General features: G+C 45.4%; 1 protein-coding gene across 3 annotated transcripts; it reads left to right on the plus strand.

Annotated features, from left to right (window-relative positions):
- The first annotated feature begins 624 nt into the window (after nt 1–624).
- On the plus strand, nt 625–27,971 carry TM6SF1 (transmembrane 6 superfamily member 1). 3 transcript variants are annotated; one of them, XM_053364773.1, is made up of 10 exons: nt 633–1,030; nt 7,566–7,669; nt 9,444–9,541; nt 12,046–12,149; nt 12,619–12,701; nt 14,034–14,155; nt 18,718–18,822; nt 20,300–20,392; nt 21,509–21,628; nt 27,424–27,971. In XM_053364773.1, the coding sequence occupies exons 1-10, from the start codon at nt 939–941 to the stop codon at nt 27,613–27,615; spliced, it is 1,113 nt and encodes a 370-aa protein (XP_053220748.1). In that variant the 5' UTR covers nt 633–938; the 3' UTR covers nt 27,616–27,971. The 3 variants fall into 3 exon arrangements, with proteins under 3 accessions (XP_053220750.1, XP_053220748.1, XP_053220749.1); XM_053364774.1 differs by lacking the exon at nt 7,566–7,669 and having other exon boundaries at nt 922–1,030; XM_053364775.1 differs by lacking the exons at nt 14,034–14,155; nt 18,718–18,822; nt 20,300–20,392; nt 27,424–27,971 and having other exon boundaries at nt 625–1,030; nt 21,509–21,594.
- Nucleotides 27,972–27,978: the final 7 nt, after the last annotated feature.

A 27,978-nucleotide genomic window follows, 5' to 3' on the forward strand; every position in this document is an offset into this window, starting at 1 on the left:
GCTCTCACTTCCATACATCACTACTGGGAAAACCATAGTTTTAACTATACGGACCTTGGTTGGCAAGGTGATGTCTCTGCTTTTTAAGATGCTGGGGGGGGGGGGGAATATCCCCTCAAACATTTCATTGGGAGAAGGGATAGGAGTTGGCTCCTATGCAGGGCCGGATTTAGGTTTGATGAGGCCCTAGGCGACTGAAGGTAATGGGGCCCTTTATATGTCCAGCTGCCCTTTGTCAACAACAAATCGTCCCTATTTTTTGTGTTGAATATATGCTATATGGTAATTTATGGACCTAATAGGTATTTAAAGCCATTTGCACATAAATAATTATGTATTTTATCAAAGCAATTGTTGAACTGAAATACAATTAAGAAGAAGTATATTAATATTGGAAATGTACATCCAGTCCCCCCCTTTAAATTTTTTTGGGGCCCCCAAAAGAGTGGGGCCCTAAGCTATAGCTTGTTTAGCTGTAAATCTGGCACCGCTCCTATGCATGCGCCAAGTGACGATCCGCTTTTGCCTCCGCCGAAGCGTGCAGAGGAGCGGGAGGAGGAGGAGGCGGAGCGGCGGCCGCGGGCTGATCCCTCCGACGGCAGCCCAGCCCCGGCGCAGTACAAGAGGCGAGCGCCAAGGCGGCGGGCGGGCTGCGCAGAATGAGCGGCGCGCAAGCGGGCTGGAGCGCAGGTCCGCTGGGCGCTCGTTCGGCGGCGCTGCGCGGCGGGCGGAGTCCTTTTCTGCAGCAGCGGCGCTCTTAGGCTCGGCTGGCCGGGCACCGCCTTCGCCTGGGCAGCAGCTCTCCGGCGCATATGGCGCTTCCCGGCGCGCCGCGGAGGAGCCCACCGAAGCAGGGCGCGATGCCGGGCGCGGAGCCTCGCTGAGTCCCCCGCGCGGCGCCCCGGGAGAGGCAGGAAAAGGAGCGAGCCAGCCCCGGGATGAGCGCCTCGGCTGCCACGGGCGTCTTCGTGTTGTCCCTCTCGGCCATTCCCGTCACTTACCTCTTCAACGCCTTGGCTGCCAGCGGCGGGTGAGCGAGAGCGGGGCGGTCGCGTTCCCACGTGCGCCGCCGCCCGCGTTCTGGTGGCGGGTTTGCGTGCACGTGTGAACGCGGTCTGGGAGGCAGAGGAGCGGGAGAGAGCTCCGGGAATGGTGGGCGCGGGCAGAGCAGGGGCGGTGAAGCCTATTCATGGCAGGGGGAGGAGGCGAACTTTGTTCCACACAGGCTAGAGTTCCGGAAAAGAAAGGAATATATTGTGGTGGGGGGAGGTAGGGGGTGGAAAAAGCTGCTTGTTTTTTGGGGGGGGGCATTTCCCCCTCTCGACCCACCCAAGTTGCCATCTGTAGAAGCAATGGAAGCTGAGGGCCTCTGCCTGTTATGAAGAAACTGTATTGGGACTTGCTGGGATGTCTTGAACGATCCAGCTGCATGCTTTCTGTCCCAAACAGATAGCGCCTGCTTATGAGTAAATGCGTGCAGGCGATCGAGCAGAATGGGCTTACCCAGCTTATATCAGTGTATAACTTGAATGTAGAACTTCCATCCGCTTCAATTGTAAGTTGAGGTTTCTTCCAGCACCCATTGTATTCATGAGTCAGAGATTGAGTAGCATGACAGAGGAATCGCTGGTGCCTTTAAAGTCCCCGTTTGCACAACAAGCAGGACATACTGAGAATGTCATTAAGGCTGCAGTTCCAACTCCCTTGGCTTGGGAGTAAGTCCCAAGGAATTCTGCAGGGCTTAGCAGATGTGGCTAGGGTTGCACTGTGAATCAGCCAAATCCTGGCTCCCTGATTACCATAGCAGCATGATACGATGTGTGTGGTGTACACACATTTACCTGTTTAGGTGTACACGAAAATAGCTTATGTGTGTACATCTAAAATATATATGTATTGAGTGAAGAGGTCATATTCCACATGCGTGAGAGTAGCGCAGTAAAAATGCCTTTCTCTCTTTTTTTGCTGTTTGCACTTAATGCAGTTTGGAACACATTTTTATTATTATTCTGCTGAGGGGTTTATAGGAAGGCAAATCTAAATGTGCATTAGAATTGTTAATGTGCTTGATGTGTTCCTTGTGATCGTACATTCACCTGGGTCAAGTGTGCTGTTGCCATAAAATTTTACACCAGCATCTGCACCAGTGTGGTGAAGGTGCGCAGAACTTTGCATTAACTGGAGTGTTGCAGCCTTAACAGCTTCTCCCAGTGAAGTCCTACACATACCTAACCTGCTTTTTGAGTGTTCAGAACTTTTTGGGTGTTAATGAAGCTGTAAGGGAGGACAGCCGTTGGAAGAGAGGAAGCTGCCTTATACTGAATCAGACTGCTGGTCCCTCTAGCTCAGGAGTGTCCTCACTGACAGCTCTCAAGGCTTAAGCCAGAGGACATTCCCAGCCCTACCTAGAGATTGAACCCAGGACCTTCCATGTGCAAAGAAGATGCTCTGCTGCTGACCTATTGCCCTCCATACTTAGCTAACAAATGGACACCACATAACACCAGTCCTGAAAGAGCTACATCGGCTCCCAGTACGTTTCCGAGCACAATTCAAAGTGTTGGTGCTTTGAAGCCCTAAATGGCCTTGGTCCAGTATACCTAAAGGAGCATCTCCACTCCCATCATCCAGCCCGGACACTGAGGTCCAGCCCCAAGGGCCTTCTGGCGGTTCCCTCACTGCGAGAAGCGAAGTTACAAGGAACTAGGCAGAGGGCCTTCTCGGTAGTGGCGCCCGCCCTGTGGAACACCCTTCCACCAGATGTCAAGGAAATAAACAACTATCTGACTTTTAGAAGACATCTGAAGGCAGTCCTGTTTAGGGAAGTTTTAATGTTTGATCTTTTATCGTGTTTTAAATATTCTGTTGGGAGCTGCCCAGAGAGGCTGGGGAAACCCAGCATGATGGGCGGGTATAAATAAATTATTATTATTATTATTATTATTATTATTATTATTATTATTATTATTATGGCCTTAGAACATAGGGAATCAGAACCATTGGTGCATCTAGATCTCCACGCTAAATGGCAATGGCTCTCTGGGGTTTCAGACAGCTCTGCCTGGAGATGTGGGAGTCTGAAACTGGGACCTCCTGTCTGCAAAACAGATGCCATTCATTAATAATAATAATAATAATAATAATAATAATAATAATAATAATTTATTTATATCCCACCCTCCCCAGCCGAAGCCGGGCTCAGAGCGGCTAACAATAGTAAACTACCCCATACAGTGGTACCTCGGGTTATAAATGCTTCGGGTTACATGTTTTCAGTTTGCGGACCACGGGAAACCCAGAAGTACCGGAAAGGGTTACTTCTGGGTTTCACCGCTTGTGCATGCGCAGAAGTGCCAAATCGCATCACGTGCATGCACAGATGCAGCACTGCAGGTTACGAACGCTGTAGGTTGCGGACGTGCCTCCGTCACGGATTACGTCCTCAACCCGAGGTTCCACTGTATTGCAGATGAGAGGCTGAGTGATGGTGGTATAACTTGGACTATCACTATGTGCAACCTGAGCCTGTGATTTCCTTGGCTTTTGTTGCAAACATAGCCAAGAGTTGGCCCCATGTAATGGAATGAGACCCAGTTCTGCCTGAATGTGCACAGGCCTGTGTTTGTAGCTGTCGTACCAGCTACTATAGGTCATCTACGATTCCTGGCCATTAACTGAAGGCCCACCATTGTCTTTGGTAGAAATGGCTGTGAACTCATAAAGTCCTGTGTCGGAAGTTTGAAACTACTTTCCTGCATTTGATCTCCCATTAACGGAATTCAGATGTGCGCTAATGGCACAGGGAGGCTCAGTGGTGCCTCGGGTATCTGCGAAAACAATCACAAGCACCTGCGTTTTTAAAAAGGCGATATCCTTTATTGCCAACGCATATTGAGAAATTATCTCAAGTGATAATGTTTTTTAACAATTAAAATGTGGAAGAAATATATTCTCTGAACCCAGAGAAGAAGAAGCTGAAGCTGATGTTCTTAGTAGCCAGCTGGAAAACATCCTTTCTTACTGGTGTGTAATTCTCCTTGACCCACTTCAAAATTATGACTGAGGCGGCAATCCTAAACCCACTGACCTGGGAGTGAGTCTCATCAAATTGTGTAGGGCTTACTTCTGAGGAGATATGTTTAGAATGCTGCTGCAAGTCTGAAATTCTGTATACACTTCCCTGGGAATTAGTTCATCTGAATTCAGTGGGGATTACTTCTGAGTAGACATGTATAAAATAGATACGTGCGTATCCAGTGCTGTTTTTTCTGGGGGGGACGCAGGGGTACGCATACCCCTAAACATTTTGCGAATCTTCTTACTTTTGTCCATTTACTGTATTTATTTTTCCCAATTTGAACTATAAAATGGTGATTTTCTTGAGCCAAAATGAGAGTACCCCATAAGTTTTCTTTTAGAAAAAAAGCACTGCGTATCTATTGAACACACACACTCAGAAGTAGGACCTATTGAATTCAGTGGGGCTAAGTTCTGCCTCCACTGTTGGAGTCAGTACCTTTCTGCCACTTACTGCAGATCACAAGTGGTTAGTGTTCCCAGGAAAGTGGGTGAAATATTGCAGCCTTACTTCGCAATGAGCCCCATTAAACCCTGCTGAGTAAATATGCATAGGGTTGTGCCATAAAGGCATGCAGTGTGCTCAGACCCTCTAGGGGAAAAGAACCCTCCTTTTCCTCCTTCCACAGTTTATTTTCCTGCACAGCTATTTGATCCCTCTTGCCTGCTTCCTCTCTGTGTGAAAACATCTTGACTGTATGTTTTCAGCCTTCCTAGATATTACAGATTCATGTGCATTAGAGACATCAATTTCAGTGGAGCCGTCAGAGGAGGGCCGAGTGGGCAAGCGGCGGAGAGATCCATTGGCTGCTTGCATAATCTGTGCTGGTATTTTTAGAAGCTGCGCTCCGCTGCCTGCAAGGGACATTGTGTGTGTAGAGAGAGGAACAACAATAGCTACCAGCTGCCTTCTCAAAAGGAAGAGCCAGGGGTTTCATTTATCAAAAGAAAACTGCCAGTGCCATGGCATGTTTTGAGGGCAAAGGCCTTCCGAGCTGGAAAGCTATGGGAGAAGGGCTGTAGCTAAGTGGTAGAGAATCCGCTTTGCATGCAGGAGGTCACAGGTTCAAATCCTGGCATCTCCAGGCAGGGCTGTGAAAGGCCCTCTGTCTAAAAATATGGAGAGCCATTGCCAGTCAGGTCAGGGTAGACAATGCTGAGCTAGGAGGAAGCAGTGGTCTGACATGGTATAAGGCAGGTTCCAATATTTAATTGAAATCAGCCCTGTGTTCCGTGCCACGAGAATGTGAATCTCTCTATATATTTAGAAAAGGACCACAGCTCAGTGGCAGAGCCCATTCTTTGCATGCAGAAGGTTCAAGGTTTAATCCCCGGCATCGCCAGGTAGGGCTAGGAACGACCCTTGCTTGAAAGTTTGCAGAGCAGCTGCCAGCCAGTATGGGCAGTATTGAGCTGGGTGCACTAATGGTCTGCTTTTGGCATAAGGCAGCTTCCTATGTTCTTTAACCTCAGATAACCTCAGCCTAATCCTTTATATCCCTGCCTGATCACCAAGACCTTTGGGAGAGTCTCTATAGGTGGCACATCGTGTTTCAGATGTACAACTCGTAACTACCAGAAGCCACACATTCATTGTACAGTGGTACCTCGGGTTACATACGCTTCAGGTTACAGACTCCGCTAACCCAGAAATAGTGCTTCAGGTTAAGAACTTTGCTTCAGGATGAGAACAGAAATTGTGCTCTGGTGGTGCAGCGGCAGCAGGAGGCCCCATTAGCTAAAGTGGTGGTTCAAGTTAAGAACAGTTTCAGGTTAAGAACAGACCTCTGGAACGAATTAAGTACTTAATCCGAGGTACAACTGTAGGGGGTCTGAGCCTGTGGGACCCCTTCCCAACTGAGATTAGACAGGCACCCTCCTTGCTGAACTTTGACGCATGACTAAGACCAGTAACGTAAGCAAAGGCAGATGTTGTTATAGTTTCTCTTGCTAAAGACTATGGGGTCGGTGTTAAAGAAAGATAGGACGTTTTTTATGTATGCTACAACAGCAGCAAGAGTTCTTTTAGCAAAGTATTGGAAGACACAAGAACTACCCACGCTGGAAGAGTGGCAGACGAAGGTGATTGACTATATGGGACTGGCGGAGATGACGGGCAGAATCCGTGACCAAGGGAAAGAGACGGTGGAAGAAGACTGGAAGAAATTTAAATTTTATCTTAAAAATTGTTGTAAAATCAGTGAGTGTTAAAATGTCATGGGTAAAGCATAGCAGATTTGCAGCTATAAATGATTGGATAAGTGAAAAAAAAAGGTTAAAGAAAGGGAATTATAAGTAATTTAGATCAGGGGTTGCTGAAAAAGTTTAAAACAGGGATGTAGAAAAGGGAGGCATGGGGAAGTCGTTGAAATTGGGTATAAGAAAAAAATATTATGAAATTATACATGTTTATATGTTTGTATGTTTGTGTATTGTTGTTTGTAATGTCTTATAATATATGTTGAAAAACTAATAAAAATTTTATATATATAAAAAAAAAGACTATGGGGTCAAGTAGCAGGGCTCACACTCTGTTTTTATGACGGATTGTGGTAGATACTCGTATTTCCTTGATATGGGCAAAGCGTTCCTTCAAAGCGGAAAGGGTTTTGTTTTTGCGTAACTATCCGCTTTTGAAACGGTGTTCTGTACATAAGGACCTGCAATTTGCAAACGACTTCTTTCGATGAGCTGACCAAAGAGCGTTACAAAGTTTAGTGTGCGCTAATGATGGTTTGGTGCACTGCTGACAAACTATAGCTTATGTAATTATGTAGCGAAATGTTTGCTTGCAACCAAGCCAGTGAAATGTAACAACTAAATCGAACAGAATAAGGCTGCTCCCTCCTTTCTGAAGACATGATTGCTTGTGTGATTTAAACAAAAAAAAGGAAGTGAGATACAAAGTGTGTTTCCAAATGAGGTCTGAGAAATTCTTAACCACAGAATGCTAACCTGCATTTGCAGAAAGGAAGAATGCAAAATCAAGCAAACCTTCAAAGCAGTTTCTTACTTTGTTATTATGTGTTAAAGCAGCAATATAATTGAATCTTGACAATGGAGAGAATGCCCTCGTTTCTAGGGCTTAAAAGACAAACATGGGCTCGTTGTGTTTGCATTTTGTGCTGGGGAAGATCAGTAGCGATGCTTAAGCTGCCTTGCAGGGATGTTTATTCGCTATTGCCTGTTTATGGTATTGGACTGGATGAGGTCCAATAAACTGAAACTCAATCCAGAGAAGACAGACACTGTTAGTAGGTGGTTCCTCCGCCTGGAAAAATGGTGCCAAACCAGTTCTGGATAGGGAGGTACAGGTGGAATGCCTTCGACCAGCTAGTCACCCACCAATGCCCCCTTTAGACAAGGATGATCTGGCTTCAGTAGTTGATGCTCAGAGATCGAGTTGTGTGCAACAGTATGCCATTTGCTTGATACAGTTGAGGAACCATTGAGATGATAGACTTCTCCCCTGGTTTTAATCTCTGCAGCTCCTGGGTCACTGTTGCAGTTGGATTGTTGATTCTGTTCTTAGTGGGTCTAGCAGCCCGATTCCTGGTGAAAAGAAAACCGCCCCGAGACCCACTGTTCTATGGTATGTATCGGTACCCTGCAACAGGCGTATCTCTAAGGGTAGAGTGTGGCTTTTACTAAAGTTTAATGCAGGGGTAGGCAACCTAAGGCCCGGGGGCCGGATGTGGCCCATTAGCCTTCTCAATCTGTCCCACGGATGGTCTGGGAATCAGGGTATTTTTACATCAGTAGAATGTGTCCTTTTATTTAAAATGCACCTCTGGGTTATTTGTGGGGCATAGGAATTCGATCATATTTTTTTTCCAAAATATAGTTCGGCCCACCACGTGGTCTGAGGGATGGTGGACCGGCCCATGGCTGAAAAAGGTTGCTGACCCCTGGTTTAATGAGAAATGGTTTCCCACTGTAAGAACAAATTGCCTTGAGCAGTGGGGTTATGTGCTCCCTGCCATTCTCTTTTTGTGCCCACAAGAAGGAGAATGAAAACTTCTGGTTTCGATTTTAAAGCTAACCACACTAGCCTGTGATGTCTGAAGTTGGGGAATTGTGATGTGAGGTTAAGGCAGAATCCGGCTGTGGTTTCAAGACCTGGATTGTTTAGATCAGTGGTTTTCAACCAGTGTGCCATGGCTATAAGCTCCACAGGTGAATGGTGCCTCTGGGGCTGGCCAGGGGGTGTTGGTTGCCAGGAACTGAGGCAGCCTCGGAGTAAGCAAGCAAATGGGTGAGGGAGCCCAGCCAGCCAGTCCACCAACGCTTGCTGTTGGGAATGGACAGACAAGTCCTAGGCCTCTGTGGGGCAGTGTGAGCGGGCACCTCTCTTTGGGGCTTGGGGGGCAGCTCAGAGACCAGGGGTGACAGCAGCGGCTGCCGAGAGGACTCCCAAGGAGAGGGGAGTGGAGGTTGAGGGAACCCTCCACAAGGGAGGGTGTTTGAAAAGGGATGGGGGCCGCCAGCTCTGCAGGCAAGGGGTGCCATAACTGGGCTCCTGAGCCCCACAGGGGTGCCACAGAAATAATGTAGTTTTGTGGACTCAAAAAGGTTGAAATCCTCTGGTTTAGACAGTTGCAAGGATGGGAACTTGCGGCCCTTCAGATGTTTTTGTTGGACTCCAACTCCCACCAGCCCCAGCCAACATGGCCAGTGGTCAGGGATTATGAGAGCTGTAGCCTGCGACATCGGGAAGGCCATGGGTTTTCCATCTGTGCTTTAAACAAACAAACAAACAAACAAACAAACAGTCCCTGACTCCTGATCACAGGGAACTGTAGTTAGTTTAAGATCAAAAGCTTCTCTGACTTTAGGAGTGGCTGGGGAAACCCAGCCAGATGGGCGGGGTATAAATAATAAATTGTTGTTGTTGTTGTTGTTGTTGTTGTTGTTATATTATTATTATTATTACAAGTTACAGGGAACCAGGCAGAGGGCCTTCTTGGTAGTGGCACCCGCCTGTGGAACGCCCTCCCACCAGATGTCATAGAGAAAAATAACTGCCAAACTTTTAGAAGACATCTGAAGGCAGCCCTGTTTAGGGAAGCTTTGAATGTTTAATAGGTTATTGTATTTTAGTGTTTTGTTGGAAGCCGCACAGAGTGGCTGGGGAAACCCAGCCAGATGGGTGGGGTATAAATAATAAATTATTATTATTATTATTATTATTATTATTATTATTAGGGAGAAGAGTTGGGAGCGCATGAGTCTGAGGCTCAAGGTGGGGAAGGCCAGCCTGGCTTATGCCACCCTGGCTGTCTAGCTGAGCTTGACATTAGGAAAAAGACACTCTTACAAGTTATTAATGTGTTTATATTCCTCCTCCTCCTCTTGAACTGCCGCAGTCTATGCCGTGTTTGCTTTCACCAGCATCGTGAACTTGATCATTGGGCTTGAGCATGACGGAATCATCGATGGATTCATGACCCATTACTTGAAAGAGGTAGGTGATGATCTCAAGGTAGGAGCCGATTGGCGGATGACTGGAGGATAGTGAAGGCTGCATGAGCCTTTATGGACGCCAACAAAGGCCGCTTTTAGTTCCTCCTAAAATCTCCACATCCTCCCTGAGTTCTGGAGAACTTAAAAGCTTGCTTCTTCTTTTGTGATATTTTCATTCTCGGCAGCGCTTGGGTGCCGTTCCTCCACAACAACCAAGACTTTTCTTTTTTTACTTGCAAGGCTCCAGAGCAGAGGTGGGGAACCTCAGGCCAGATGTGGCTCTCCAGGCATCCCTGGCTGGCCCTCAGGGATCTCCCCAGCCCACAGTCCTCCCTGGCTCCTGCTCTGCACACTCCTCAAGTGCTTCTGCTTGGCTAGAATTTCCCCTTCATTCCATTTCATCTCACTTTTAATTTGTGTACCACCTTTCTGTACTGCAGTACACACCAAAGTAGACGGCAAAGATCACCCACGTAACAATCTGATCCGATACAGTGGTACCTTGGGTTAAGTACTTAATTTGTTCCAGAGGTCCGTTCTTAACCTGAAACTGTTCTTAACCTGAAGCACCACTTTAGCTAATGGGGCCTCCTGCTGCCGCTGCACCGCCGGAGCATGATTTCTGTTCTCATCCTGAAGCAAAGTTCTTAATCTGAGGTACTATTTCTGGGTTAGCGGCGTCTGTAACCTGAAGCGTATGGTACCACTGTACAAAAAGTCACAGTAACTTTAATATAAACAACTTGTATCAAATAAAGCAATTTTCAATAACTCATTAAAATATAATAGTAAACAGTAAAATTAAATATCAGCAAATAATAAACAGCTTACACTTATAAATTACAGTAAAGAATTACTAAACTGTCAGTCAATAAAAATAACGGCAAGTCACAATGCATAAATCGCCACAAGACATACAAAAACCCATGTAAAAGGGTCAGATTGAGAAACAAGGACACACAACTTAATAGTATTATTTTTTTTAAAACTTATTATGGTCTGGGAAAGGCTCCTAGGGCTGGAGGATAGGGCAAGGCAGGTGGAAAAAGCCATTGCATGATGAAAAGCAGAAAATATCTCTCGCGTGTCTTGATTATTTCATGTGGCTGGAATGTACCCTACTATACCAAAGGGAATGTGGTCCTTGACCTGAAAAGGCTTCCCTACCCCCCAACTCCAGATTGCTGAAGGAAGCTTCATCCTGATATATTTATTTATGGATTTCAAAGAATTGCCAGTTGCCCTTCAGCAGATTCCAGAGGCGGTGAACCGCAAGTACAAATAATGAATCATTTATATCACAACACACTAAAATCCGGCCTCATGTTGCCACAACGTGGCTGCATTGGTCCTTTTAGAGAGATTGCCCTAGTTTGGCTTCTGCGTTTTGTTTTCCTCAAGGATCAGCATGGCTACTTTTATTTTTTCTTAACAATTGTCTTGTTTCTCATCTACTTCAGGCTCAGAAGCAGGTTCAGGATTGCAGCCTTAGAGCCATGCGAGATGTGGTGTGAGCAGCCACGCTTAGGAGTGTCAGCAGTTTTGAAAAACACACAAACACACAATGTGTGAACTTGTATCACGACCATAGCAATGCGGGATGGACAAACCATTTCCCCTGCTGTACCACTTTATGCCATTTACAGCTATTAATTTATTTGCGGCATTTGTTTGCCGCCACACAAAGTTCTCTGGGCAGCCCATGATAAATAACTAAAAACCAATTTAAATACAAATTATGACACAAAGGCATGAAACGCTAGAAAACAAAACCCCCAAAGATCAGAGACAGATTTCCCTGATTGAGATTGCCTCTGCTCAAAAGTTATTTGCCTTCCAGCAGAAAGCTTAGTGGTATAATTGGGGTAGGGTTATTTTGGGCAGGACATTAATAACAAAAATGGCATGGGGGTGTTGGGGGAGAATAGTTAATCCCCCATCCAGTGTCACCCCGGCCTCTCCCTAATCCTCACTTCTTAAAAACACACACAGGTGATTCCAGTTGTAGATTTCCCATATCACACCCTGCTGATTTATTACTAGGATACTGAACTCAGCAGAATATACGGTACTTTTCCGTGTATAAGACTAGAATTTTTCCTTTAATAGTTATGTTAAAAATTGGGGGTCAACTTATACACAGATAGTGTATCCCCTCATTTTCTCAATTTGGAGTCCCCCCCCAAAAGTGGGCATCTTATACCCGAGGGTGTGTTATACACGGAAAAATACAGTACTTTGAATTGTGCTGTTGGGCAATTAATTTCCTGCAGATTGGTCTGGTATATTTGGATTTGATCCTCACGTGGCACATTTTTCGTGATGGTTGATCTTGGATAGCAGGTTTCTTACGCTGTCGCTTGAAATGTGACTTCTAGAAAGAATGCTCATATCAGGATTGGATTAATGTTACCAGCTTTGTTCCTTTCCAAAGCTGTTTTTTATTTGTGCTGCCTCAGAAATGCTGTCTAATCCTATTTATCACTGTGTTTTTGTTTTCCTTAGGGTGAACCTTATCTGAACATGGCCTATGGCCACGTGATTTGCTATTGGGATGGCTCTGTTCATTATCTGATGTATCTCTTGATGGTGGCAGCTATTGCATGGGAGTAAGTTGATTTAATGGTTGTGGGCAGCAGGATTGGCACAATTTACCTTTCACGGCTCTTTTCAAAATCACCTCACAGTATGCTTAGCTTTACCTACAAACTGGGCATAAAATGACCTTGCCTTTTTGGGGGGTTTTTTAGAAGTAGTTTAACCTTAACCTGAAAATTCTAATCTTGGCACCTGTTTGTTTATATATTTTTAAATTTCTATCCCACTTTTCCTCCAAAGAGCTCAAGGTGGCATACATATGTCTCCCCTTGCCATTTTATCTTCACAACGACCCTGTGAGGTAGTTTAGGCTGAGAGAGAGTGTGTGACTGGCCCAAGGTCACCTAGGAAGCTTCACGGCTGAGTGGGGATTTGAACCCTGTCCTTGTCTGACTGTCTAACCGCTCCACCATATTGTCACAATAACGTGTGCCTCCAGTTGTGAAGATGGTGTATGAAAACCGGGTATTTCTGTTACAGGGAAAGTTATCGGACAATTGGCTTATATTGGCTGGGGTCCATCATGATGAGTGTCATTGTCTTTGTGCCTGGAAACATTGTGGGTAAGGACATATCACTTAGTCCATTTTGCTTTGTGGAGAGCCACACTTGGCCTGCTGTCAGAATTTTGATCTTGCAATAGGTGCAAGAGCCAAAATGTCTCTGGTTGAATATCTGTACTGTTGCAATAACTGGAAAACTGGACATGGTCAACAGAAGCCAAACTCAAACCCATACCATTTATTTGTGCCTACACAACCCTTAGGGACATGGGTGGCGCTGTGGGTTAAACCACAGAGCCTAGGACTTGCCAATCAGAAGGTCAGCAGTTTGAATCCCTGTGACGGGGTGAGCTCCTGTTGCTCAGTCCCTGCTCCTGCCAACCTAGCAGTTCGAAAGCACGTCGACGTGCAAGTAGATAAATAGGTACCGCTCCGGCGGGAAGGTAAACAGCGTTTCCGTGCGCTGCTCTGTTTCGCCAGAAGCGGCTTAGTCATGCTGGCCACATGACCCGGAAGCTGTATGCCGGCTCCCTCGGCCAATAAAGCGAGATGAACGCCGCAACCCCAGAGTCGGCCACGACTGGACCTAATGGTCAGGGGTCCCTTTACTTTTTTTACACAACACTTGGCATTTTATTTTGCGTATCCAAGGTGTTCATGGTGGGAATCTTACCTTTCTTTTTCCATTAGGACTTCAGCCTTGAAACAAAATTCACTTAGGGTTGTTCAGATGTTTTCAAACTGCTCTACACAGAGCAGCCTTTGCACTCCTGGGAACACAGCTCCTGGGAAAAAGTAATGCTTGCTCAAGATCATTTAAAGATATAACCTCTGTTTCCCAGCAGCAAGTCATTTGTATGTGTGACAGCAGAAAATGCTGCAGTGTAGAAGATTGTATCGAGAGAGATGTGTGTAAACTTGCAGGCAAAGATGATGATGTGCTTCAGCGAAGGCGTGAGCTACATGCCGAACAGGTCGATCAAGCATTAGGTGCAATGTTAATTGCGCATGGAAGAAAACGTTGGTCTGTTATGATCAAAGCTCAGAGGTCAACAAGGTGCAGAAAGAAAGCCTTGTAGGCTTGGCATCATCTTTGGTCTGCGTTGTGCAAGCATTTCATGGAAGAGATTTAACAGGGTAATGGGAAGCTGTGGTGCTGAACTCCAGTTTCCACCATTCCTGACCACTGGCAATGCTGGCTAGAGTTGATGGGATTTGGAGTCCCAACAACATCTAATGTGCAAGAGGTTCTTGAATGAGATTTACCTCCAGGTACATGTGCACAGGATTGCACATGTGGGGTATATTTCTTGGTGGACATGCCTAGGCTCATGGTGTAAAATGCTTTATTGAAGGTCATAATTTTTAATTTTTTTGTCTTGTTACTTGCAGGCAAGTTTGGAACCAAAATTTGCCCTGCATCTTTATTAAGTATCCCATTTATCTGTCTCCCAATATGGGCTGGTTTCAAAATCTATAATCAGCCTCCCGTGATTGGTGACTGTCCAGCCAAGGTAATATTTATGTATGAATGTGTTTGTCGTTTCAATGATAAGAACATGCTGAGGCAAAATCTGCTGAATGTCAAAATGATATCTGACGTAGGGCTGACAAACAGTTTATCCCGCCTAGGTTGCAAAAGCAATATTTGACATGGCTCCCTTTCGCTGGCCTTTGTGTTCCATATTTTGTACTTGCCCTGGAGTGAAGATGAATCCCTCCCCCTGTACTATACTTAAAATCAAGGGTGAGAAACCTTTTCCAGCCTGAGGGCAACATATAACTTTTCAGGGGCTACGTGCTGTCAGAGGGTCAGGCCAGAGGCAGAAAGTGGGGAAACTACTGATGTGACTTTTCACTATTGTACTGAAGGCCGCACTCCAACCCTGCAAAAATCAAGGGTTTCTACAGATGCATTTCTCCAGGCAAGCAAGAGGCATTTTCACCAGTGACATAGTGTTGGGGTGTGTGCACAGGGGCGGTTGCCCCAGGCACAAAATTGTTAGGGGCACAAAATTTCAACATCCGGTGCTGCCTCAATACAGCTACACGCTTCTGTTGCTGGGCTCTGTTGAAAACAGGTTCTCTGTGCAAACCAGGAAGTGACCTTCTAGACAATGGAAGAACTCTTTTTTTTATTACCTCTGTGGCTGTGATACTCATACATACTCCAACTTTTTTTCTTCCTCCCACCCGCTCTCCGCGTGGTCCTGGGTGCTGGCAACCCTCGCTATGCCACTGATGATCACAGCTCAAGAATGAATTTCATATAGGCCAGAGCACTTGAAAAGGGCAAGGAACAGTGCTATTTATGGGTCTTGTTTTAGGGATGAGGCACGGCTGGGGTAGAGGCCTAAGGGCTAGGAAGGGTTTAATTTAACCTTGCCACGTGAACCTTTGCATCTGAAAATCCTTCTTTTAATGACATCAGGTGAGCCCCATTTGACCATGCACCAGCCAGACGTCACTCAAATGAACCACATTTGGGGTCCATATTTGGAGGGAGAGGGTGTCACTTGGGTGGAATCTAGACACATATAAAAAACGTTGTGAAATTGCTTTTTTAAAAAAGTTTGGAAAATATATATTGAGTTTGCCATAGCTCACCATCGCCATCTAGTGTCACATGTGTTTCATGCACTTTAAAACACACTTAAAATGTTTTATTTGCAGCTGTATAGCTGAGTCCTTGGTGTAAGGAATGTTAAAATAAGTTTGCGATTTACTGGGCTGGGTTGGCCCTATCATTGGGCAGAATGAGGCAGTGGTCTTAGGCGGCGGATGTGGGGGGTTAGCAGTATCAGCCTTCCCCATAGCATTTCTTCTTAAGAATGCCCCACAGTTACTCCTTCCACCCCCCATCGGACACCAGAGCTATGTGTGCCACCGACTTGTCATACTCCCCAAACTAGCTTGCTGGCTTCAGGTGCGCAGGAGAATACTATCCCGCTGCCATTGTTGAAACAGGATTCAGAGGTCCTTCTCTGTGTGCCTCATCTGAGATAGGTGCAGAACGTTGCAATGAGAGAAGGGGCCTTTCCTGTGCTGGCTCCTCATCTCCCATGCTGTCCCCACAGAAAAGCATCTGGTCCCAATACTGTCATCTTTTAGGTGCTGGGATAAGAAAAATCCTGTTTGCCCAGGCTTATTTATTTATTTATTTATTTATTTATTAAAACCACTTAAAGTTGTACTGCAGTATGATTTATGGGCTGTTTGTGGAGATCACCTCTTCGTGGGGTGTGCCAGGATTTGCTCACTTCATAGAATATAATAACAATAATTTATTATTTATACCCCGCCCATCTGGCTGGGTTTCCCCAGCCACTATGGGCGGCTTCCAACGGAATATTAAAATACAATAACCTATTAAACATTAAACGCTTCCCTAAACAGGGCTGCCCTCAGATGTCTTCTAAAAGTTTCATGTTGTCGTTTGGTGAAATACCTTTATGTGTGGTGTTCTATTCCGTGTATTTGTTTTTAAAAGATTCAGAAAGTCTTCGCTATCTATATTTTGTAAAGTGGCTTGTCGGTCTGTTATGCATTTGGATACGGTAACTAAATCTTGCATGATGGTTCCTGAGATCAAGGAGCAGGTTTGTGTCTCTGTGGATACAATCAGATGCCATTTTGAATCAAGATGGCAGACTGAACCTTTCAAAACTGTGCTTAAAACTACAGTTACAGATAGGTAGCCGTGTTGGTCTGCCATAGTCAAAACAAAAAAATATTTTCCTTCCAGTAGCACCTTAAAGACTATTTTTTTGTTTTGACTTAAAACTACAGATTTTGTTGGGGTTTTTAGAATTCCCAAGAAGCGCCGGCTTTGAGTTTTCTAGTTTTATATATTTATCAGTCTGTTGGAGACATTTTTTTTGGTAGAGAGCAATGAATACACCATAATCTTTCTGTTTGGTTAGGCCCTGTACATGGAACAGGGTGGTGAGGCAGGTCCCCTCTTGTCTATTGCCCCACGGTCAGGCAGCATAATCTACCACACATTTATTTCCTTGTCTCTCAGATAAACACTCTGTTAATACCTTCATTGTTCTATCACCACAGTAAGACCAGTGACACTGGTCTGAATTGTGGATTTTAAAACTGCTCCTGGGAAGCTGGCTTGCTAGATGTGCTCTCTCAACAGATTTGATGGATGTGTTTTCGCTCTGCATTAAATTGAGCTTTTTAACCAATTATCAGCAAAAGTTCAGAGTCATGTCCATAGGAGGGCTCTAAATATAGAATCCTATCATTGATTCTGAGCAACTTTTTTTTAACCCAACAGTGAAATTGCTTTTCCTGTGGGAAAGCCGAATGCTTTATTCATCACTATGAATTATGACTTCTGTACAAGACAAGAATAGCCAAAAGAGTAGTGATAGCGGCTGTTAAAACTGCCAGGAAAGTGAAATCAGCCCAAGTGTGCTAGCAATGCAGTCCCCAGATAAATTTTGTCAGTGCAAATCAGGGAAACTAAGACTGGAATTAGGCAAGTTTATCCGATTTCACATAGTAGGGATGGCGGACCTGGTTTGTTCATAATTCTTGGTTGCATTTCCATGCCGTCAAGGCGCCCTAGGCGGTTTGCAGTTTTAAAATACTTAAAACCATGGGTAGGCAAACTAAAGCCCGGAGGCCAGATCTGGCCCAATTGCCTTCTAAATCTGGCCCACGGATGGTGCGGGAATCAGTGTGTTTTTACATGAGTAGAATGTGCCCTTTTATTTAAAATGCATCTCTGGGTGATTTGTGGGGCATAGGAATTCATTCATCCCCCCCCCAAAATAAATATAGTCCGGCCCCCCACAAGGTCTGAGGGACAGTGGACCGGCCCCCTGCTGAAAAGGTTTGCTAATCCCTGACTTAAACCAATGAACGATATAAAATGCAGTGACAGTGTTCCTCTCAGACCAACTGGAAGCTGATGGCAAAAGCTTCCTTGCTTCTGCATTTATGAGCTTTGCATGAACATGACGGTTTGGTTTGGATTCGAGGGTCCTGTTATGGATCTCGAAGGGAACAGTTCCCTGGCCTTGGAGATAGATGATAATGAGGTAGACCGTAGCTCATTTTGGGGACTGGTAACATACAAAGGTCGGCTTTTTTTTCAGCTATCTGATGTGAGTTGTCTCTCAGCCCTTTTGTGCAAATAAGGAACTGGTCACCGGTAGCCAACTTCCCCCCTCATAAATCTTGCGTTCTTCCTCTGTGTTTATGCTACAAACGTATTTCAGTGAGGGCTTTTTTTCACTGGGCCCTGGATAACTTGCTGCCAAGTTATAAGCAAACTCTTTGTTTACACAGCAACATGCTGCTCAACACGGAAATGGTTTTCCTCAGTCTCTGCTGGTATAATTGTCCCTGCCCGGCCGCATTTCTCTCATTTTCAAATGACTTTTCTTTCGAAAGAGCCTCGTCTCTCCCCTCCCAACCCCCCTGACCAATAATAATAATAATAATATTTATACCCCGCCCATCTGGGGAATCACACGGGGAATCTTGCAGTTCCACAGTCAGATGGTTGGTAGAAACTGGCCACAATAAGCTTGAGATTAGAAGCTGTTTGGGAGGGTGTGCGGTTGTTTTTAGATATTGTTAGATTATTTTTAAATAGTTTTAAATATATGCAGTTGTTTTCTAAATTTTATTGCTTTAGCACTTTGATGTTTGCTGCTCTGAGCTCCTTCAGCAGGAAGGGCAAGATAATAAAAAAAGATTGATTGATTGATTGATTGATTGATTAAATAAATAAATACATAATGAAACACTCCAGAAATTGTGATGCTACCACCATTATTCCAGTTGGCATCTATATTGGATACATACCCCCCTATGTGTGGGGAGGGGACTGTGGCTAAGGCCATTGGCAGTTTACTCAGTTCCTCTTGTGTGTGTGTGTGTCTTTACCTTGCATCTGATTAAATTAGAAGTTCTGTCCTTGTAGTTCTCTTGTTTACCTCAGGACAGAAGTCTTAAGGTGTTTATTGGGCCAGTTTATATGACTTCGAAATTTTTGCATATTGTTTCATAGAATCATAGAATTGTAGTGACCCCTCTGGAAATCATATTGCAGGTGATTCGGGAAGTTCAGCAGAAGAGACTTCTGAGAAGACCTCTAGATTTCCTGTTGGCTGTATATTTCATCTTTGCAACTGGATTTTGCCTTTTTAGGGGCCTGGTAAGTTGGTTGATTTGGTGTGTGTGTGTGAAAGAAAGCTTATTGATGTCACCTGTTTAGTTTAGAAAATATACATATAAAGAATATGGAAAAGGGGGATGCTATACTGTCATGGAAACCAAGGAGTGAGAGTCTACACCCCACCCCATTTCTTTACCCTCAAAATCTGGAAGGTAAGTCCCCTACCCCACAGTAACTAGGCTTGGGGGGAAACCCCAAACCCCCTTTTCCAGCCTAATGGTGGAGAGGGAGATTGTGTGCCCATGTATGGTTGTGCATGCCTCAATGTATACATAGCTTTGTGTGTGTGGTGCCCACAAGAACAGTTTATTCTGTTTGCAAATGTGCCCATTGTTTCAAAAAGCTTGGCAGCGCCTGGCCTGATCTGTTAAGTCTCTCCCCTCTTCTCACACAGTAATCGTAGGACTGATGCCATTGCTGACTTTATGGCATTACCACCTATCCATCTCCCTGCCTCCCCTGCCTTCTTTGCTTAACACCCAGCCTAGTGAAGGGTCCTGGAGAACTCAAAAGCTTGCTCATTATTGTGCAACGTTTTGGTCCTGCACATCATCCTCCATGTTGCAGACGGAGGCACCAAGGCTGAACCCTCAGGCCACCTACTGAGTTCATGGCAGAGGTTAGATTTGGCCTGCAAGCAGTTTTGGGAAAGGGCTGTATTTCAGTGGTAGAGCACCTGCTTTCCATCTGGAAGGTCCCTGGTTCAGTCCCCAGCATCTCCAGGTCGGGCCACGTACAACACTTGCCTGAAACCCTGGAGAGTCGCTGCCAACCAGTGCAGTCAGCAGTATGCTAGATGGGGCTTCACGTAAGGCGGTTTCCTTATGTTTCTATGAGTCATAGCCAAGTCTCTCTATCCACTCAGCTGCGCTAGCGTAATGTCAGTGGGATTTCTCTTTAGGTTGCCTTGGATTGCCCGGCCTAACTTTGCGGGTAGCGCTGTGGTCTAAACCACTGAGCCTCTTGGGCTTGCCGATCAGAAGGTTGGCTGTTTGAATCCCCGTGATGGGGTGAGCTCCTGTTACTCTGTTGTCCCAGCTCCTGCCAACCTAGCGGTTCAAAAGCATGCCAGTGCACGCCTATGCCCTTTTAAAATGTGGGGGTTTTTTTGGGGAGGGGTATTGGGTTGTTGTTTTTATTTTTATTAGGTATTTTGTGATTTTATATCTTGATTTTATTCTGTGAACTGCCCTGAGACCCCCGGGTATAGGGCAGTATATTATTATTATTATTATTATTATTATTATTATTATTATTATTATTATTATTAATAAATTTATTTATTTATTTATTTATTTATTTATTTAAATAGGTACCACTGCGGCAGGAAGGTAAACGGTGTTTCTATGCACTCTGGCTTCCCTCATGGTGTTCCATCGCACCAGAAGTGGTTTAGTCACGCTGGGTCCTTTACCTTTTACCTTTTTTACCTAATGTCAATGCGATTTCTCTTTAGGTTGCCTTGGATTGCCCGGCCGAACTTTGCCGACTGTACAGCCAACTTCATGAGCCATATATCAAGGATCCTGTTGCCTATCCAAAACTTCAGGTAGACATTCCAAAATAAGAAACTATGCTCACTGACTGGGCCACTCTTGGTGTGTGTGTGTGTGTGTGTGTGTGAGAGAGAGAGAGAGAGAGAGAGAGAGAGAGAGAGAGAGAGAGAAGGTGCTTGTAGCTAAGACTCACTTTCTGGCACCTACCTTTATTTTTCTAGTTAAATTTATGACCGTTTCCCTTTTGAAAAGTCTTTACTGGTTTCAGGGAGATTAGCTCCTTATAGTCAGAGGTTGGGCCTGCTTGTTTCCTTTGGTCAGTGCTGAACTAAAGGAGATTTAAGTTCTTAAGAACCACTTTGCTGACTCAGGCTAGTCCAGCTTTCTGTTTTCAACATAAGAGAAGCTAACAAATGAGACAGGATGAAGTAGTCATCCCCTCTTGTTTCCAGCATCTAGTACTCAAAGAGGCAGGTTGCCTCTCTACGTGGAAGCTAATCCTCACTTCTGAACTTTTCAGTTTAGAGAGAAGGCGAATAAGTGGAGACAAGATAGATGGGTGTAAAATTATGCATGGTGTGAAGTTTTTCTTTCTCATAATAACTTGGGGGCATGTAGCAATTGGGGAGACTTTGATTCAGTTTAAGGTGAGGCTACCAAACCTGGACTTTTTGAAACAACACACGAATCCCGAAATTTGCACTTCTCTGAATTTGCAGTGCAGTTCTCCAACCAAGTAATGTGTAGAACAATTGCATATACCAGAACAAAGCGTGTCTACAATGCATATATAAATGAAAATACCATACAAAAGTGCATCTGTCAGCCTGGGCTCCTGTGAGAGGAAGATTGGGATATTCTTCTTCTTCATCATCATCATCATTGTAATAATGTTTTAGATGCCTGCTGAAAGCTTTTTTTATTTTGGCAAGCCTACCCGGACATGCAATGTCGTTATCTATGTTTGTTTTAAAAGTTGTACAGATTTTTATCCATTTCCTTGAAAACAATCTTACATACACTTACTTTTTTAATTCCTTTTGTGGATTTTAACAGTGATTTGTTGTTCATTTCTTGTGTACGCTGCTTAGAGTTTTATGACTAAGCAGTAAGATTTAGAGATCTTGCTAAATAAATGAACTATTGTTGCCTTTTCTTCTAATGCACAGATGCTGGCATACCTGTTCTACTCTGTTCCATACTATATAATCTCACTGTATGGTTTGCTCGTTCCTGGGTGCACCTGGATGCCTGATTTAACCCTTATACATGCTGGAGGACTAGCCCAGGTATATTTCTTACAGATCTGGGTTTCTCATTATTACTGTGCAGCAGAATTTAAATATAATAATAATAATAATAATTTATTATTTATACCCCGCCCATCTGGCTGGGCCTCCCCAGCCACTCTGGGCGGCTTCCATAAAAACCAAAAATACAGTAAAATATCACACGTTAAAAACTTCCCTGAACAGGGCTGCCTTCAGATGTCTTCTGAATGTCAGGTAGTTGTTTATCGCTTTGACATCTGCTGGAAGGGCGTTCCACAGGGCGGGCGCCACTACCGAGAAGGCCCTCTGCCTGGTTCCCTGTAGCTTTGCTTCTCGCAATGAGGGAACCGCCAGAAGGCCCTCAGCGCTGGACCTCAGCGTCCGGGCAGAATGATGGGGGTGGAGACGCTCCTTCAGGTATACTGGACCGAGGCCGTTTAGGGCTTTAAAGGTCAGCACCAACACTTTGAATTGTGCTCGGAAACGTACTGGGAGCCAATGTAGGTCTTTCAAGACCGGTGTTATATGGTCTCGGCGGCCGCCCCCAGTCACCAGTCTGGCTGCCGCATTCTGGATTAGTTGTAGTTTCCGAGTCACCTTCAAAGGTAGCCCCACGTAGAGTGCATTGCAGTAGTCCAAGCGGGAGATAACCAGAGCATGCACCACTCTGGCGAGACAGTCCGCAGGCAGATAGGGTCTCAGCCTACGTACCAGATGGAGCTGGTAAACAGCTGCCCTGGACACAGATTTGACCTGTGCCTCCATGGACAGCTGTGAGTCCAAAATGACTCCCAGGCTGCGCACCTGGTCCTTCGGGGGCACAGTTACCCCATTCAGGACCAGGGAATCCTCCACACCTGCCTGCCTCCTGTCCCCCCAAAACAGTACTTCTGTCTTGTCAGGATTCAACCTCAATCTGTTAGCCGCCATCCATCCTCCAACCGCCTCCAGACACTCACACAGGACCTTCACCGCCCTCACTGGTTCTGATTTAAAAGAGAGGTAGAGCTGGGTATCATCCGCATACTGATGAACACCCAGCCCAAACCTCCTGATGATCTCTCCCAGCGGCTGCATGTAAATGTTATATAAAATATTATATGTAATGTTATGTAAAATATTATATAGTGCAGGGCTCAGCAAAGTTTTGTGGCTTGGGCCAGTTCACAGTCCTGCAGATGCCGCGGTGGACCGGAGTGCGTGCGCATGGATGTGCAAACGCTATTTCTGGCGCTCCTCCAGCATGGAGGAGGTGTGCGCAGCTTCCCATTGACAGCAGGAGCTTCCTGCAGCCAATGGGAAGCTGGCCAGCATTGCAGAAGGCGGTCCCTGCTCTGCTCCACGCCGGTTTAGTGCTGCACACGGGAGCTGACTGAGCCGGTGGTGGGAGTCCCCAGGTGGGCAGCGGGGATCCATGGGCCAGTTAAACAACCCCCATGGGCTGCTTATGGCCTATGGGCCTTAGGTTGCCGACCCCTGGTATAGTGGATGACCAACTCTGAGAGCTGCTGCGCAGCCAGACAATTGGTGTCCCGAAGGCTTTGGAGAGTTGGAAAACCATACCGAATGTGATCTTCTAATCCCTTCCCTCCAATCATTTTTACCATATTTGCAGTCCTGTTTTCAAACCGAATCTGCAGTCATCAGGAAGACTAGAATTTTCTTCTTCTTAAAATGGAAACCAGAATTCTCAGAATAATAGCCAGAAGCACAAAATTAATATCACATTGCTCATCCCTGTTTGATCAGCGAACTTTGCCCAAACCTTTCCGACTAGAACTTCAAAGCTTACTTTCCCCCTTTCATCATCGTTCACACAAATATATTCATTTCTCTTGTCTGTATTATGCACATTAAAACATCTGCATTGTGCACTTGTTGCTGTCCAGAGGACATAATGTTCTGAGCTCGGTGACATTGTGGCCCATAGTCTCTGCTGATTCATTGAAGTAAATAGAAAAGAAAACATCCCTTGTTCTGTAACCCTGAGCATGGCTTTTCCTTTTTTCAGCTGCGCAACATAATTTAGAAAAGGACTCCAAAAATCAAAGGAATTAAAATATAGCTGTTTTATAGCAACAGCCTGTTGGTCTCAAGCTCTCTCCCATTCTCCTGACAGTTGTTAAATGCTTACTTTTTTTCAAATTCTCTTTTAATAGATGAGTGAGGGTTTAAAAAAAAATGCAAGAAGAAGAACTTCCCTTAAAAACGAAAACAGTTACGTATTTTTCGCTCCATAAGGCGCACTTGACCATAAGGCGCACCTACTTTTTTTTTGGGGGGGGGGTATTCAAGAAAAAAAAATTCTTTAAAGGGAGCACTGAGCAGAGCCTGTATCCATCCCAGGCTCTGCTCAGCGCTCCCTTTCATGAGCCGCGTGGAGCGTATGTGCGGCGCTTGCAGGCTTTTCCCCAAGGAGTGATGGGCTGCCCTTCTCCCTCCTCGGGGAAAAGCCCCCAAGAGCTACACACACACTCCACGCAGCTCTTTAAAGGGAGCGCGGCTCTTGGGGGCTTTTGCGGGAGGTCGGTAAAGTGAGATAGCTTTGCTCTGTCGCTTCCCCCACCTCCCGCAAAAGCCAGGGATAGCTGCACGGAGCCTCTCCAGGGCTTGTGGGGCTGGTGAGGGAAGCCCGGCTTTCCCCCACCCCCAAACAGCAGGTCGGGGAGCAGAGGAAAGGCAGCGCACAGCCTTCCTGCTGCTCCCAGAGCTTGTCGGGGCTGGCGGGGGAAGCCCGGGTTCCCCCCTAGCCCCAGGGACCACGCATTTGCTCCATAAGACATACAGATATTTCCCCTTAGATTTTAAGAGGGAAAAAGTGTGTCTTATGGAGCGAAAAATACGGTAGCATGCAGGTCTTGGGTGCTTGGTGGACAGCCTTCCTTTCAATAAAAGCCGAGGGGGAGATAAATAGAGAAGTCTTCCCATGGGGTTTTTTCAGATGTAGAAGGGCCAGACAGGCAGGGAGGCTGCAGAAGGCCACATGTTATTGACAGCAGACACACATTTTCTCAAAAGGTACAGAGCGTTTAAGCGTCTTTCCCAGCTGCACTGTCCTCCTCTGACCTTTCTCCCTATGACTTCACACGACACAGACCAACGCTTGGCAACACCCAGTAAACAGAACTGGCCCATCTCTTCCTTAAATGTTAAGCTTCTGGTGCAGCCTGAACCCCATATCTCCCTCTCCCTCTTGCAAAAGCAGAGAATAAAAATAAAAAGCTCATAAATTTGGGCATGGGGGTTTTTAAAACGCAAATGAGCTGTCACTTGCAAAAGGGGATAACAGATGGGAGACAAAAGACAAGCCACAATTCCGAGTGCGCCACTATTGCTTCTATCTTTAAATGTTTGTTTATGCTAAAAATATTCGTTGGCTCAGCAATCTCTTCTCTGTACATAACCTTAGATGTAAATTTGTTCTGCACTCCAGAACAGTCCCAGGGGAGTCTACCCAAAAGCTCCCACCCACCTACTATGCAGACAAGGGAGCAAAAACCTGCTGCTCAGTCCCTTGAAAAGAAAAACAAACCACTCTTTTCCTGTCTGCCCTGACATTTAAAGTAGGGTGGGCCAGATCCTGGTGACATTATACAGGATTTGGGCTGAGGCTGAAAGCAGGAAGCCTGTGAACCCTAATTGTTAAGTCAGGAAGGGAAAAGTCAGGAAAGTGGAATGTCTCCAAGATTCTGATTACCCAAATGGCGTTTTAAGTGCCCATTGTGCGTAGACCTTGATTTTGGCTGTGGTTTGTTGTTGTTGTTTTTTAAATCAAAAAACAAGAAGAAAAGCCAAATTCTGTGGCTTAAATAGAGTAGCAGCTTTGTGCATATCTACATATCCATGCAACATTCTGTTTCTGCTAGCGATGAAAGCTGAGCAGGAAGCTATGTAATGCTAAAGCCTTTCCCCCTGCCATTGTCAACCTTATGTGACCTCTCTCTGGAGTGGATGCTAGCCCTACTCGGAGAGATTAAGAAACATGACTAACTTAGGTCCATATTTCAATGGGTCCACTCTGGGTAAACTTTAGTTGGATACCACACACACACACACACACACACACTCACCAGTCATGCATACCTTTCTTGAGAACTAGAAACCTTTTGGAAGTGGTTATTGAGAGTTGTCAAAATACTGAGTACTTTATCCTGTGTCAGATACTCTGGCAAGGTAGCGCCTTGACCTTTGACATTAAAATTTATTTTATCATCTCTCAGTAAAAAAGGTAAAGGGACCCCTGACCATTAGGTCCAGTCGTGGCTGACTCTGGGGTTGCGGCGCTCATCTCGCTTTATTGGCCAAGGGAGGCAGCATACAGCTTCTGGGTCATGTGGCCAGCATGACTAAGCCGCTTCTGGCGAACCAGAGCAGCGCACGGAAACGCCATTTACTTTCCCGCTGGAGTGGTACCTATTTATCTACTTGCACTTTGACGTGCTTTCGAACTGCTAGGTTGGCAGGAGCAGGGACCGAGCAACGAGAGCTCACTCTGTCGCAGGGATTCGAACCACTGACCTGATTGGCAAGTCCTAGGCTCTGTGGTTTAACCCGCAGCGCTACCCTTATCATCTCTCAGTACCCTATTCTAAATCTCAAGTCTGTTGTATACAAGACAGAAGAAACTAGGGGATTCTCTATTCTTTAATAGTGGAGCAGCGGCAGACTTCGGTCTTTCAAATTTCAGCGGTGCCCTGTGCGAGACCAAAATTTGGTGCCCCTCCACCTCTCGCCTTCTGTTCTGCTACATCATAGCTACGGCATCTTGTGGCACCCCCATCAGCTTGGTACCCAGTGTGGGGGAACTGTTCACATCCCCCTAAGTAGAGATAGTAGAGGTTTGGGGGGGGGGGAACCAAGATGTTCAATTTACGGCTGCAATATTGAATCAGTTAATCAGGCGGATAAATCAGTTTGAAGCCTTACTAACCAAATAAAAAGTAGCTGTGATTAACTGTGCAGCAGCTATTTTTAAAAAGTTTCTAATTAGTCTTAATACAAGTACAGTGGTATCTCCAGTTGCGAACGGGATCCATTCCAGAGCTCCAGTTGGATCCTGAGGTTTTCGCTATTGGAGGTGCTTGTTCTGCGCATGCACGCGGTGCGGTAGAGCGCTTCTGCGCATGCGCGCATGGCGAAACCCAGAAAAATGCTTCCAGGTTTGCTGCGTTCGCATCCTGAAATTTACGTAACCAGAGGGTTATGTAATGTGAGGTACTACAGTGGTACCTCGGGTTACAGATGCTTCAGGTTACAGACTCCGCTAACCCAGAAATAGTACCTCAGGTTAAGAACTTTACTTCAGGATGAGAACAGAAATCACACGGCGGCAGTGGGAGGCCCCATTAGCTAAAGTGGTGCTTCAGGTTAAGAACAGTTTCAGGTTAAGAACAGACTTCCGGAACAAATTAAGTTCTTAACCCGAGGTACCACTGTACTGTACATGCAAAAACCATAGGTGGGGAATTACATCTTAGAAAGGGGTGTTCCCTCTTTCCCTCTTCTAATAGGGGAAGCTGTGTGTGCGTTAGCTGAAAAAGGAAGCAAGCCAGGCTTTTTACAGGAACTGGCTTATTTTACAGGAACTGGCTCTTCAGGAATTGGCTTATATGGCTACAATCCAATGCACGCCGATTTGGTCACAGAATGGCTTTTGATCAAGCAGAAACGTCTGTTGTTAAAGGGCAAAGGAAGGCAATTTTCTGTGGTTTCTCTCTTCCCAGCAGTTGCCTTCTAAATACTCTGAAGATAATACCATTGATATGCCCATTCAAAGCTATGCCTCATCCTTACTCTTCTCTCTATATCCACAGGCTCAGTTTTCACACATTGGGGCTTCTCTACATGCTAGAACACCTTACATCTACAGAGTCCCCGAAGAAGGAAATATGTGGTTTCTGCTACTCAATGTAACATATGGAGTCGTTCCTCAGCTGTTGGCTTATAGGTGCGTCCACAGTCCAGAATTTTTCTTAAAGGCCAAGCCAGAAGACAAGACTGAGTAGGAAGACTGGAGCGACGTCTTCACTTTTGTGAAACTGGACTGCTGTTACAAACTCAGAGAGCAAGGAAGGGTCTTGCAATACCTGGAAGGCTTAACACATTTATTAAGGTAGAGGTTTTCATGGACCACAGTCCATTTCAGCCGTAGTCCATTTTACATCTACCAGGTTGACTGCAGTCATCAAAAGCTTATGCCATAATAAATCTGTGAAGTCTTTAAGGTGCCACTCTTCGCTGTTTTTGGTGCAAAAAGACTGGATACAGTTACTCCTTTGCAACTCTACAAGATTTGTCTGCAAAGACACGTCTGCTCGGTGTTATGTACTGTTGCAGGAAATAAAAGACTACTTCTGTCTTTCGTAGTG

Source organism: Podarcis raffonei, chromosome 14 (assembly GCF_027172205.1).
Source record: "Podarcis raffonei isolate rPodRaf1 chromosome 14, rPodRaf1.pri, whole genome shotgun sequence".
NCBI lineage: Eukaryota > Metazoa > Chordata > Lepidosauria > Squamata > Lacertidae > Podarcis > Podarcis raffonei.

Excerpts from the sequence above, each read along its gene's own strand:
- TM6SF1 (XM_053364773.1), top strand. The coding sequence starts at position 939 with ATGAGCGCCTCGGCTGCCACGGGCGTCTTCGTGTTGTCCCTCTCGGCC. Across the intron at positions 1,031-7,565 it reads GCCTTGGCTGCCAGCGGCGG|CTCCTGGGTCACTGTTGCAG; the intron begins GTGAGCGAGAGC and ends TAATCTCTGCAG. Across the intron at positions 21,629-27,423 it reads ATGCTGGAGGACTAGCCCAG|GCTCAGTTTTCACACATTGG; the intron begins GTATATTTCTTA and ends CTATATCCACAG.